Genomic DNA, 12,888 nt, shown 5'->3' on the forward strand with positions numbered 1-12,888 from the left:
GGCGCAACCAACCTTAAGGCAAAAACACACATCAAAAAAAAAAAAAGTGGGAGGAAAATTCACCATTATCAAAATAAAAAAGATAAGATAAAGTTTAGGCTTTAATGTTGTTGCTCTAAAAATTGACATTATGTAACAGTATCAGCCAACTGCTGCTGAAAGCTCACTCATACTGAAGAATAGGCCACGCAGCTCCAACCACTAACCACAGGACCGGAACTGGGAGCATCACGTGGCCTCGCCACACACACACAGTACCAAGCACGCATCTGGTCTGCCTGCCACAGACACACTTTTCTTTCTCACTTCAAAGATAGATTTCTAACATTTAAATTGGTCAAAATTCAAAACAGAAAAAGCTGGGTAAACAGAAGGAAAGAAGGAAGAGTGGTTTTATTCGACCCTCACACTTTTTTTTTCTAGAGAGATTTCTGCTATAGGGTGCATGCACTTGCTGGAGAGACATAAGCCAGAGAGAGAGAAATCCCCCCCTCCCACTCCCCAGCCAGGGATATGGCCATGCCACAATCCCTTCTCTTCCATTCTCCTCTCAAGACTCTGGGCATACTTTCAAACGTGCCTGGCGTGAGTTTAAGCTGCTACGGTCTGGGACTTGAACCGCGGTTGACCATGTGGGAGTCCAGTGACGTAACCATTATGCCATCTACTGGTCTCTCAACTCTCACTTTTAAGAACCGGGATCTATTTTGATAGCAGGTGGGAGCTGTCTAGCTGACCTGTGCCTTCTGTTCTTAGAGACTGCGTTTTCCGCAAGAACACACTAAGGAAGGTGCTTTCCCACAAGCACTGTTTCTCAGAAGAAACCATATCCCGAGGATGACTTTCAGACTGCCTATACCAGTCCGATGCCTGTCCAATCGAGTCATCAAAATAAAGAACGAGCTTAATGTAACACTCTGCCCTGAAGGTTCTGAAATCAGGATGCATTCTTTCTACTAAGAAGATCATTCTTATCAAAACGGCCAGATAGTTGGCATCGGGTAATTACGATCTGTAATTATTGCTGGTTACTGTCAATGATGCATAGAGAGTACAGCTTGATTTTCAATGCCTAACCCTGAAGAAGACAATCAAATACTTGTTTTGACTATTTAAGATGACCAGAGTTGACACAGAAGTCACAAAGAAAAAAATCTCACAGAGGGAAAATATCTTTGGCCTGATTTAGCATTCTCAAATATAAGTTACAAGCTCAGAGTGCAGAATAAAGATCGTTCAAGGACAAAGTCCAGGCCCAAATTCATGGCTGAAGATGAGTTCCAGGGAGGAGAGGCCTCCAGTAAGAGAGAAGAAGTGATTGGTTACATGATGTGGGCATCTTTTGCAATCCCATTTAATACTAACTACTACGTAATATACAAATGAGCCAAAAAACGCTAAAGTTACTCTTTGTAGAAGGAGTGAGGTTCCCTCCCTCTGGTTCTTCCGAGATCTGGTTTAGGAGGCCCACACTTCCTGTGAGAGTTCCTGTGCTATTGGCGCACCTGGGTCCATAGGCCTTGCAGCACTGTTAAGACCATGGCAACTGAAAGGTCAATTAAGTAATGAACTTTAATATCAATAAAAGTGGCTTGCAAAAACGGTATTTTAGCAGACCAAAACAATTGTGGTAACACTTAATCTAGTTTATTCTAGGCCTTGTGGAGATTGAATTTTAAAAATCTGAGATGAAGGCCCCTAATTTCAATAATGAACTGTAGCCAACAGAAGAAGCACGTCTACAATATCACAACAAGTTCCATTAATGATTCAGAAATATCTATTTCACATAGCCTAGCCTGGAGGCACAGCCCAGAGATGGGAGCCACATGGCTGACCATGGATTCAGATCCCTGAGTTGGCCTATAAAACTATCAGGCATGTACATGTGTGTTCAGGACCCTGAGGAGCTGGAGGGCTACAGAAAGAGGACTGTGGAATGACCACCCCCTGAGGAAGGTGCTTCTCAATCCTGTACATGCACGTGCTATCTGAAAAAATAAATTTTAAAAGAATATAGGTCTCACAGAAGCATTTCCTAAAAACATCATTTCAGAAAAATTAGGAAAGATGCTGTTACTTTTTCTGCTACATTTGCTAAAATCATCCTTTGTCCATTTCATTACCTTTAACATCGTCTATAGTAGTCTGGTCCGTAATGTCTAAATCAATGAAGAAATCCTGTCAATGACTTGGACCCAGTGCAGAGAACATGAAAAGCAGCTCAGTATGTCTAGTATACAACTCTCGTCTTCAAACATTCCATCTGCCCCAAATATCTTTTTAGGATCTTTAACGTGACTGGAATTATCTCCTAAGGTGACTGAAACAAGAGACCTGCCAGGGACCAGATGGTAGCAGAGGTAAAGACAATCCTACCTGGAGAAGTTCACAGTTCAAGTGAAAAGACCTCCCCAAGAATGCCAGGCACATGCTCGTGACCCAGGGCTAGTTGAAGGCCAGGGTAGAGTGCAGAGTCAAGACCCTGTTGGAGGTGCTTTTTCTGTCTCTCTCACTGATGGAGGAAATTTTTTTTTTTTTTTGAGAGGTTTTTGCTATAGGGCACATGCGCTCGCCAGACAGAGAGACATAGAGACAGAAAGCGAGAAATCACCCCCTGGGGGGATGGCCATGCCACAATCCCTTCTCCTTCATTCTCCTCTCAGGATCTGGGGCACGCACGTACATGCGCCCGGCATGAGTTTTAAGCCACCGGGTCCGGGACTCGAAACGCGGTCGACTACGTGGGAGTCCAGCGACATAGCCATTACGCTAACTGCTGGTCACATGGAGGAAATTTTTTTTAAGGGAGATTTTTGCTACAGGGTGTGTGCACTCACCACAGAGATATAGAGATAAAAAGTGAGAAACCACTCTCCAGGAGGATGGCCATGCTGCAATCTCTTCTCCTCTTGGGATTTTGGGCATGTATGCATGCACACGAGCCAGCATGAGTTTTAAACTGCCAGGTCTAGGACTTGAACCGTAGTCGACTATGTGGGAGTTCAGCAACGTAACCATAACGCCATCTGCTGGCCCCACGGAGGAAATATTTTTTAAAGTGCCAATACCTCCATTTCATCCTGAACATAAAGGACCATAGTAATCTTTCATTCTAAATGAGAGAAGGTAGATTCTATGACGACAAATGAATGCAAGATTCTATCTGAAGGCATAATTCTACTATATTCACTGTTGGGAAGAAGATGACCTTAATATAAGCATTTCTTTCTCTTGTGTTGAAATGTATGAATAGTACCTGCTGTATGCAAAAACTGTCTCAGGAAGACTTTTCTTTTTTTAAGACAAGGTCTTATCTTGCTGTGTCACAATCCTCAGCCTCCCCAGTAGCTGGGGCTGTAGGTGCACCCCATCATACCTGGCTTTGCAGGTGAACCAGGAATCAAACCCAGGCCTCCCATTGACCTCAGCCTACTGAGCAGCAGCCTCCAGGATGTGCTCCCATGTTGGCACATTTTTAATGTGGTACTTTAAATGTTGGTTTTTGTTCTTTTTCTTGAATAAACTAAGTCTCTTTCCCAATCATTTTTTTCATTACAATGGTTAATTTGTCAAGCAAACACTCTGTCCATTTTATACAGGCTAAATGTTAATCACAGCTCCCACTCCACCCCGTCAGCACCTCCTGTGTGAATGCAGACGTGCATACCAGACATGGGAGTGGCTCCATCACAGTGCACAGCCGTTGTAAGTGAATTAATCCAAATATAAGGTTTACAGTAAATGAAGTTAGGTTTATTATATATAGCCAACTACATGTATATGTGTGTGTGTGTATATATATGTATGTATATGTATATATGTCACATTTATTCTTGATGACTTGTTATCATCATCTGTTAGCCTGCTTATTCCAAACTCATATTATCAGGGTTCTTCCCCTTCTTTAAAAGTTTATTCGTTTTTTCCATGAGTCAGACATACAGACAAAGAAATAGAACCCCCAACAGAGTTGTGATGCTGTGACCCACCGCCAGGCTCAGTCGGCCCAGGATCATGGGCACGAGTGGGCCGAGCATACTCAGGGAGGTCTTTGGACAGGAACCAGAAACCTTCCCAGGAGGGTTAACCTTGCATAGTCGTCGTTTTCTACTGCTATGCCACCGTCTGGCCCCAGGGCTCCCTTTTTTAAGCTATTCATAGCTAGTCTTAAGGGCTAGGTTAGGAATATGCTAGCAACAGCATTTTTAAAGATTTATTGGATTTATTATTGGTATTATTAATATTATTATTCGCTATAGGGCACATGCAATCATGAGAGAGTGAGAGAGGGAAAATGAGAAAGCAAGTTGCCAGATCCAGGACTCAAACCCTGGCCGCCAGGTGAGAGTCCAGTGCCTTTACCACTACACCACCTGCTGGCCCTGCAACAGCATTTTCACATCAGTCCTGATGCCAAAAATGACCACAGAACTTTGTACATCTTCAAAAATTTTCGAAGCACACATAAGCAGTATCTCGCTTTCTATAATTGGATAAACACAATTATGAAACCAAATAGCAACAAACTCAAATATCTTAGCATTTAGAATATGTAAAATGTGATTAAATGAACATGCTAAAACATGCTGCACTTAGATTTGAAAATGTGCCGTCAATGTGGAATAGCACATTCAACCCTCGATGTCATGAGCCGCATCATGGTGCCTAACTGACCATCCGAGAGCAGAGACAGCTCCACCTTCACACAACTCTGGCCCTCAGAAAGAAAAGAAAGATTCCAATCACAGCATGTTTATATAAAAGTATCCTAATATAATGGTCAGATATAGCAAATATAAAAATTTACCTCCTCTTTAAACTGTTCTCTAAATTTGGCTGAATTAAGTATTTGATATAGAAATACTGACAAGGAGCAGGTATATTCTTAGGACTCTGGCAATTCCCCTGACATCCTCCTGCTTTGCAGAGTCGAAACAATGACTATCCGGGCCAGCCTGTGGTGTGTGGTTAAGGCAGCTGGCTCCCACATGGCCAACTGTGTGGCTGGGTCTCCCAGACTTGGTGGCTTGAAAAACAGGCTAGACGTGTGTGCATGAGTGCCCAAAATCCCAAGGAGAATGGAGAAGGGAGAAGGGATTGTGGTACGTCCATCCCCCCCATGGAACATGCTTTCTCACTTTTCCTTTCTCAGTCTCTCTCTCACAAGTGCACATACCCATAGCAATTTAAAAAGAACAGATTAAAAAAAAAAAAGAAAACACACACACAAAACAATGACCATCTAAAAGGAGGCCATTTCTTCCTCCTAATATTAAAACTCAGGTAAAAGCAGTCAGACCAAAAGGAAACAGAGGCATACCACAATGGAGGGAGTTTTCATATCTGACAATGCCTGAAATTTCATCCCATGCACCTAATTTAATGATAGGATTGCTATTAAAAAAAAAAAAGTAAAACACTCAAGCAAGGACATTTCTCTCCAATATAAGAAAAAAGCAGCAACTACAATGTTTAAATTTAGTCCATAATGAAATCAACATGAACTCTGATATTAAGACTGGGAAAAGACACTGGTTTGCTGTGACAATGCTCATCCCCATCCTGGGGAAGAGCGAGCCTCCTCTGTGACAATCCTACACTATCCTTCCTGTCCCAGCCTTTATCTAATTGAGAACTGGGATCTGAGTTGCCACTGAAGGATAACCAATTTCAACAATAAGCCTCAGGAATAGTTCCTTTTTACTTTTCCTTCAAAAAGATTGGGGGAACCAGCAGTTAGTGTAATGGCTATGTCGCTGGACTCCCACATAGTCAACTGCGGTTCGCATCCCGGACCCGGTGGCTTAGAACTCACGCCAGGCGCATGTGCGTGCGTGCCCAAGATCCCGAGAGGAGAATGGAAGAGAAGGGATTGCGGCATGACCATCCCCCCTGGGGGGTGATTTCTCGCTTTCTGTCTCTATGTCTCTCTCTGTCTGTCTGGCGAGCGCACGCGTACTATAGCGAAAAACCCTCCAAAAAAAAAAAAAAAGATTGGAAGAATAGGACACAAATGATTCACAATGAAGTTTTATGTTTCAGGTGGTCACCACCAATATACAAGTTTGCAAAAGGGTTACGATCATATATAGCTGCTTTAAAAAATTTGACAATGACAAATATCAGAAAAAAATCCATTTTAAAGGGTCCATCTCTCATTTACACATCAGCAGTACATCTTATTTACATACACATGACTGAATTTTCCGTCTTCACAGAAGGTGTATATTTTAATGGGTAGGCAATTTATATATTGCTTTTATAGAAAGACTAAATACCCTCTTATTTACAAGCAGTTTTGATGATGCTAGTTTTGTCTCTATATTAAGGGCTGATTATAATTAAAACCCTAATGAAAAACATGAAAATGAAGATCCAGTATTCCCATTCCGTATGTGGGCCACGTGAGTTATTAAAGGGGTCAACTGCCTAGTCTGCGTAAATTACAGCTGGCAACCAGATAGGAAGCAGATGTGATTCTGAAAGCCTAGAAAAAACTGATGTGCAAGACATTAACCACTGCCTACTGCCACGATTGGGATGAATTCTGACACTGGGTTCATCCTCTCAAAAAACACTGATTTTTCTAGTGGTATTTAACTTTAAAAAGGTATCTTAGTTTTTTAACCCTCAGAGAACTGGTATATTTAGGCAACTAACTGAAAAAAATCGTCAGACGCATGTATCTTTGTTCATAGCCTCCAAAGGGTTAAAGTGCAGGACTTCTCTACAACCCGTTACATAAGGCACTATTCCACTTTTTTCTTAAAGGAAACTTTTTCTTTGGTTTCTTGTAATTTTTCAGTGAGTCTGTCTTTCGTTTCTTCCATTTTCTCTGTGAGAAGCTCCTTTGTCTCTTCCATCCTGTCCTGGAGATACTCCTTAACAGGTGGCGGTGTTGACATATAGCCGTGACTGCGCAGGTACTTCACGGTGAAGGATGTCCCTCCCAGAGTTACTGTGTACCGGGCAGGTGTTGCAATCTAAGGGGAAAAGCACACAGGAAGATCGACACTTGATTATGACCACTGTCTGATGCAAAGACGAGTTGAAATAAAAACTTTTTAGGTAATATCAAATCAGTATAAACTACACTACACTGTTTCGCAAGGCTAACGTGTAATCATTCCATTCAGTGTCCCCCTAACAAGGTGCTTCTTCTGTAAACTCCTTTATGGCCGTTTTGTCCCTGCAGAACTGACCTCGGGTTACAGAATTATCACAGTCAGCAGCACGGATGCCCACGCGCACATGCTAGTGAACCAGAGGGAGGCTCATTCGGAACCAGAGCAAGGGCTCGGCACCTCGAACAACGAAGGGCATGTGTCTCTATTCCTTAAAGTCCCTGTCAGTCTGCCAAATGCTTTATATGGGAGCTAAACTGCAATCGAACTCCTTCAGATGGTAAGAGGCACGGTGTAAGTCTCTGCTGGGCTTAGTGTGGCTCCTCAGCCCTTCCATTTGACGCTCTCTTTGACGTTTCCAGGCTCTATGCCACCTCCTCAAGCATCACAAGCCACCATGGGTCTGGAATCCTAGCTGGGAACTTCTGTGAGGCCAAAAGTGGTAAAATGGCACACACTACAGACAGGCACAGCGGCCCGAACTGATCACACTCACAGGTCACCACTAATTAACAGATGAGCCGGGTGAAGAGAGTAAGGAAAGCAAAGAGGCAGCATCGCCTTCTGAGGAAAACTGGAGGTGTGCTGATAGCACGCCGCCTCGTGTCCTCCTCCAGTTTCTCGCAAACTGACTCTGAGCTTCCTTCCCCTATTTCTTTTCTCATCAAAGTCACAGTGACCTCCATGAAACCAAATCCACCTGTCCATTTGTTGTCAGCCCTGGAACACAAGTGCCACCAGCTGCAGCTGTCACACGCCCTCCTTGGCACCTCCTCCCCTTGGCTTCTTCCTAGCTCCCGGCAACTGCTCTCCATCCTCTGCCCACCTGTGACCATGGTGTGACAGCGCTCAGTCCTGGCCCTTCCTTTCTCCACAGACCTCCTCCCTTGGTGGTTTTTCCAGTTTCGTGTCTTCAGTGCCATCTGTACAATGATCCTTCCACTTAGGTCTCCAGTCTGAGGCTCTGCCCTGACCTCCAGGATGTACAACCATCTGCTCATCGCTACTTGCCTGTCTAATAGAGTCCCGAACTTCCATGCCAACACTGACCTCCTGTCCTCCCTGTCCTGCTCCAAACCTGCTCCCTTCAGTTTTCCCCAGGTCAGGAAGTGGCAACAACCTACAGGATGGCTTCAACTCCTCTCTTCCTCTTATATAATTTATATCCAAACCATAAGAAAACCACACCTTCAAAATACATCTAGAATCCAGCTACTTCTTGCCACCCTTCCTGTCATCTAAGTCCTGGTGCTATGGCCTTCCCCCAGGCCAATGCGACACCCTCGTGCCAAAGTGAAGACTCACAGGTATAGAAACCACTTACAAAGATGATGTCGTCTACATCTGAGAACAGCCACAAAGACCTTGAACATCTAAAATGTAACATATGTAACATCTAACAACTAAGTCTAGGGTTTGTGACATAATACAATTTAAATTAAATCTTACTATCTTACTTGCTACGAAAAGATAAACTATTATAAACAGTAAAATAAATGCTAAATTTCATTACCAAGTCAAATGGTATGCTGATCACTGAATAAAGAAAAAATAAATACAAATAGAAGAAAGGTAAAAAAGTCTACTATGCTGGAAATACACAAGTTTAACTATCATCTGATCACACCAGGTTATAGACAAACGACTTGTTTTTTAAAGACATTTCTTCCTAAAGACATCATTTTATTTACACTAAAATTGTGTAACTTTATTCATTAGACATACAAGAGATTAAATAAAATGGTTTAAGTTCTCAAAAGAAAAAAGTCATTGGGCGCTAGCGTGGAATTTTAGGGAGGCGAGCAGGTCATCGTTAACCGAGACCAGTCTGCTCGCAGCAGTGCTTACCTTAAACATGGCATATGCTGTAAGTGCATTTCCACTCTGGGAGTTTTTCAGAATGTTTACTACACTGTCAGGTAACCCGATGAGTTCTAGAAAAGGAACGACATTCACTCCTCTGGGAAAAGAAAAAAAGAAATAATTTACATATAGGCCAACTTTTAAGGATACAGATCTTCAAAACACCAATGCCACACTTTGTTATAATCTGTATTCATTAAATTCTTTAAAAGTTGGCCCTGCATTATTAAGCACTTTAACTTTAGGGTGAGAGAACATCCCTGATGTGCAACATGCAACAGGCACACGCACATCACTGTCAGCTTCTAGGCTGCCTCCCCCACATGTGGGCATCCTCGTTAGTATATTTAGAAACAGAAGCATTTATTAGAGCAAAATTAATAGTGCTAAGTAAATGAAAAAGATCAGAATTAGTGATCTTAGTTTCTTGAACCGACCACCACTTGTTTAAAATGCTCCAGCTCAAATTCAAGACCTAACTAACACTTCTACCTTTAAAACTACACGTCAAACTATACTTTTACTATAAAAGCAATGGGTAATTTTTTTCTTTTTTTGGAGAGGTTTTTGCTATAGGGTGTGTGCGCTCACCAGAAAGACAGAAAGTGAGAAATCACCCCCCAGGGGGGATGGCCACGCCGCAATCCCTTCTCCTCCATCCTTCTCTCAGGATCTTGGGCACACACACACAAAAGACGCTGGGCCCGGGACTCAAACCGTAGTCAATTATGTGGAAGTCCAGCGACATAGCCATTAAACTAACTGCTGGTCCCAAAGCAAGGGTTATTTTAACATCATCTATTGTGTTTTTATGTAAAGAATAAATGATTCTATAGGTCTGATGAAAACTTCAATTATTCTAATCAGATGCTTTTATTCTGTTATCAGGATAAAAAGGCAGGTGAAGAAACAATTATCATAAATTAGAAGAAATTTGTGGAAGTGGGGAGAGAAGGCAGACAGTCTTCTACCACAGCTTTTGAGCCCTGATCTCTTTATTCTTAGTTTCCGGACTATCAGTGCTTGGCTACTCTGGCTCCTTCATCCCGAATCAAAACAAGAACATTCATCAACTTAAGCACGATGTAACTAATCGCTTTCAAGAAACTGAACATACGCAATAGGACAAATTTAAATAATCATCTACATTTTTTTGAGAGAGATTTGTTTGCTATAGGGTATGTGTGCTCACCAGAGACACAGAGAAAGACGGAGAGAAAGTGAGAAATCACCCTCCAAGGGGGATGGCCACGCTGCAATCTCTTCTCCATTCTCCTCTTGGGATTTTGGGCATGCACACACAATGCACCCAGCATGAGTTTCAAGCCACTGGGTCCCGGACTTGAACTGCAGTTGGCCATGTGGGAGTCCAGCCTCTTAACCACTATGCCACCTGCTGGCCCCAATAATTCACATTTAATTTACAATCCCTATGAAAATGCCCTTAATTGTCCCAGTATGTCCCTACTGCAGTTTTTTTCTATCACTAGTCTCCTGTTCTCTGGACGTATTTCCCAGCACTTTCAGTGAGGGAGGAGGGCAGGACAAGTGCCTAGACACCGACTGGTATTTTGAAGCAATAAAGCCAGCTGTATGGTAGGACAACTCTTGATGCGCGTGTCAGATTGCTCCCTCTCGAACAGATTTAAGTGAATACTTGCCCACAGGAAGCCAGCACAGTCAACGCCAGGGGCTTCTCCTGGGTCTGCCCCATGCTTAGTGTTACTGAGACTGCCTCTGGGTTAAGGTAGGGCCCACAGGCTTCCGCCGTCAGAAAGGAAACCGCCTGCATCCATTGTTATTGTGGTACTGTAAATTTTTACTTTATTTATACTAATAAAAAATAATTGGACTACCTGGGGAAATGTCCCTCTTCAATTTCAGCACAATACTAAGCAGTAAAGGAGTACTGTCAACAGAGATGAAGGATAATTAAAATCACCAATAGCTCAAAATAAGAGGGAACCAGAACTTACAGTCTTTTTTTAAATTTTTATTTATTTATTTATTTATTTATTTATTTATTTATTTATTTATTTATTTATTTATTTATTTATTTATTTATTTATTTATTTATTTATTTATTTATTTATTTATTTATTTATTTATTTATTTATTTATTTATTTATTTATTTATTTTTGGAGAGATTTTTGCTATAGGGTGCGTGCACTCGCCAGAGAGAGAGAGACAGAGAAACAGAAAGCGAGAAATCACCCCCCAGTGGGGATGGTCACGCTGCAATCCCTTCTCCTCCATTCTCCTCTCGGGATCTTGGGCACGCACGCACATGCGCCCGGCGTGAGTTTTAAGCCACCGGGTCTGGGATGCGAATCGCGGTCGACTATGTGGGAGTCCAGCGACATAGCCATTATGCTAACTGCTGGTTCCCCAGAACTTATAGTCTTAAAGAGATAAATTTGAAAAATCAATGACCAGTTCAATCTGGTTTCTTCTATACCCACTTTCATTTCTCGCTCCTTTTTTTTTTTTTTTTAAGGGAGATTTTTGCTATGGGGCACGTGCACTCACCAGAGAGACAGAAAGCAAGTGAAAAATCACCCTCCAGGGAGGATGGCCATTTGCAATCCGTTCTCCTTCATTCTCCTCTTAGGATTTTGAGCAAACATTCACATGTACCTGGTGAGAGTTTCAAGCTACCAGATCCAGGACTTGAACCGTGGCCCGCCATGCAGGAGTCCAGCTCCTTAACCACTATGCCACTTGTTGGCTCTTCAAGATTCTTTTTCAAATCTTCTAGGTAACGGTAGAATCCTATTAAGGTAAGATAAGGTTCACCACTACAGAGCTATTCCAGGGATCTAATCCGGTCATGAAAATAACCACAATTGGGGCCAGCAGATGGTGTAGTGGTTAACATCGCTGGACTCCTGCATGTCTAACCACGGTTCAAGTCCCAGACCTGGCTTGAAAATCACACCAGGCATGTGTGCATGCATGCCTAAGATCCCAGGAGACGGGACTATGGCATGGCCATTCCTCTCCCAGGGGCGAGGGTGATTTCTCACTTTTCCTCTCACTGTCTCTTTCTCTGGCAAGTGCACACACCCTAAGGCAAAAAACTTCTAAAAAAAAAAAAACCCCACAATTGACTATGTGCACTGACATACTGCTCTAACATGCTTGTGCTAATACTATTGTGAAATTACTTCATTAATCATTTCCTTGTTCCAACTAAGTCCAACATATAAATTCTGTACATTTAACAGCTGTCATGAAGAGTGGGAAAAAGACAAATATTTGGCCAAATATGAAAGTGAATGATAAAAAGTTTTTATCGCAAAGATTAGACAATAATAAATTCAGACACCTTGCACCTGCTACAACATCCTCTGCTTGTGAGATAAATAGCTCCTAGTTCCACATACTTCTAAATTGTGGATTTGATGGCATTCTTAAAAATTACTGTCATTTCCTTTGGAATTGCTAAGCATAAAGTCTGGTTAAATAGAAACACCTACTGGTTGTTACTTCCTTTAAAAAAGCAGGACCAGCAAAGAGCATAATGATAATGTTGCTGGACTCCGATGATGGACTCGGATGCAGTCAACTGCAGTTCGAGTCCCAGACCCAGTGGATTAAAATTCATGTTGGGCACATGTGTGTGCATGCCCAAAATCCCAAGAGGAGAATGGAGGAGAAGGGAATATGGCATGGTCATCCCCTCAGGGGGCAATTTCTCCTTTTCTGTCTCTGTCTCTCCTGCAAACACATGTGCCTTATAGCAAAAATCTCTCTAAAAAAGAAGAAAAAGCTACAGGACATGTACACGGGAGACAGAGAGAGAAAGGACGTCCAGATGGGGCCTGGTCATGCAGTCCTTCTTCCTTGGGTTTACCCTCCTCTCAGGATCCTGGACACAACATTACTGCTCAGAAT

At 42.4% G+C, this 12,888-nt stretch overlaps 1 protein-coding gene across 3 annotated transcripts in view; it reads right to left on the reverse strand.

Moving 5' to 3' along the window:
• Positions 1-6,017: 6,017 nt before the first annotated feature.
• The window catches only part of MIMS1 (mitochondrial inner membrane scaffold 1), a 35,969-nt gene continuing 29,098 nt past the window's right edge, over positions 6,018-12,888 (reverse strand). For all 3 annotated transcript variants that reach the window (XM_014582387.2, XM_006164063.3, XM_027766528.1), the window contains 2 exons: positions 8,976-9,087; positions 6,018-6,986 (listed from right to left, as the gene is read on the reverse strand). In XM_014582387.2, coding sequence (XP_014437873.1) covers positions 6,753-6,986; positions 8,976-9,087 — 346 coding nt within the window. In that variant the 3' untranslated portion in view covers positions 6,018-6,752. The remainder of the gene's footprint in view (positions 6,987-8,975; positions 9,088-12,888) is intronic.

Source organism: Tupaia chinensis, unplaced genomic scaffold (assembly GCF_000334495.1).
Source record: "Tupaia chinensis unplaced genomic scaffold, TupChi_1.0 Scaffold143584_1, whole genome shotgun sequence".
In the NCBI taxonomy this organism is placed as follows: Eukaryota; Metazoa; Chordata; class Mammalia; order Scandentia; family Tupaiidae; genus Tupaia; species Tupaia belangeri.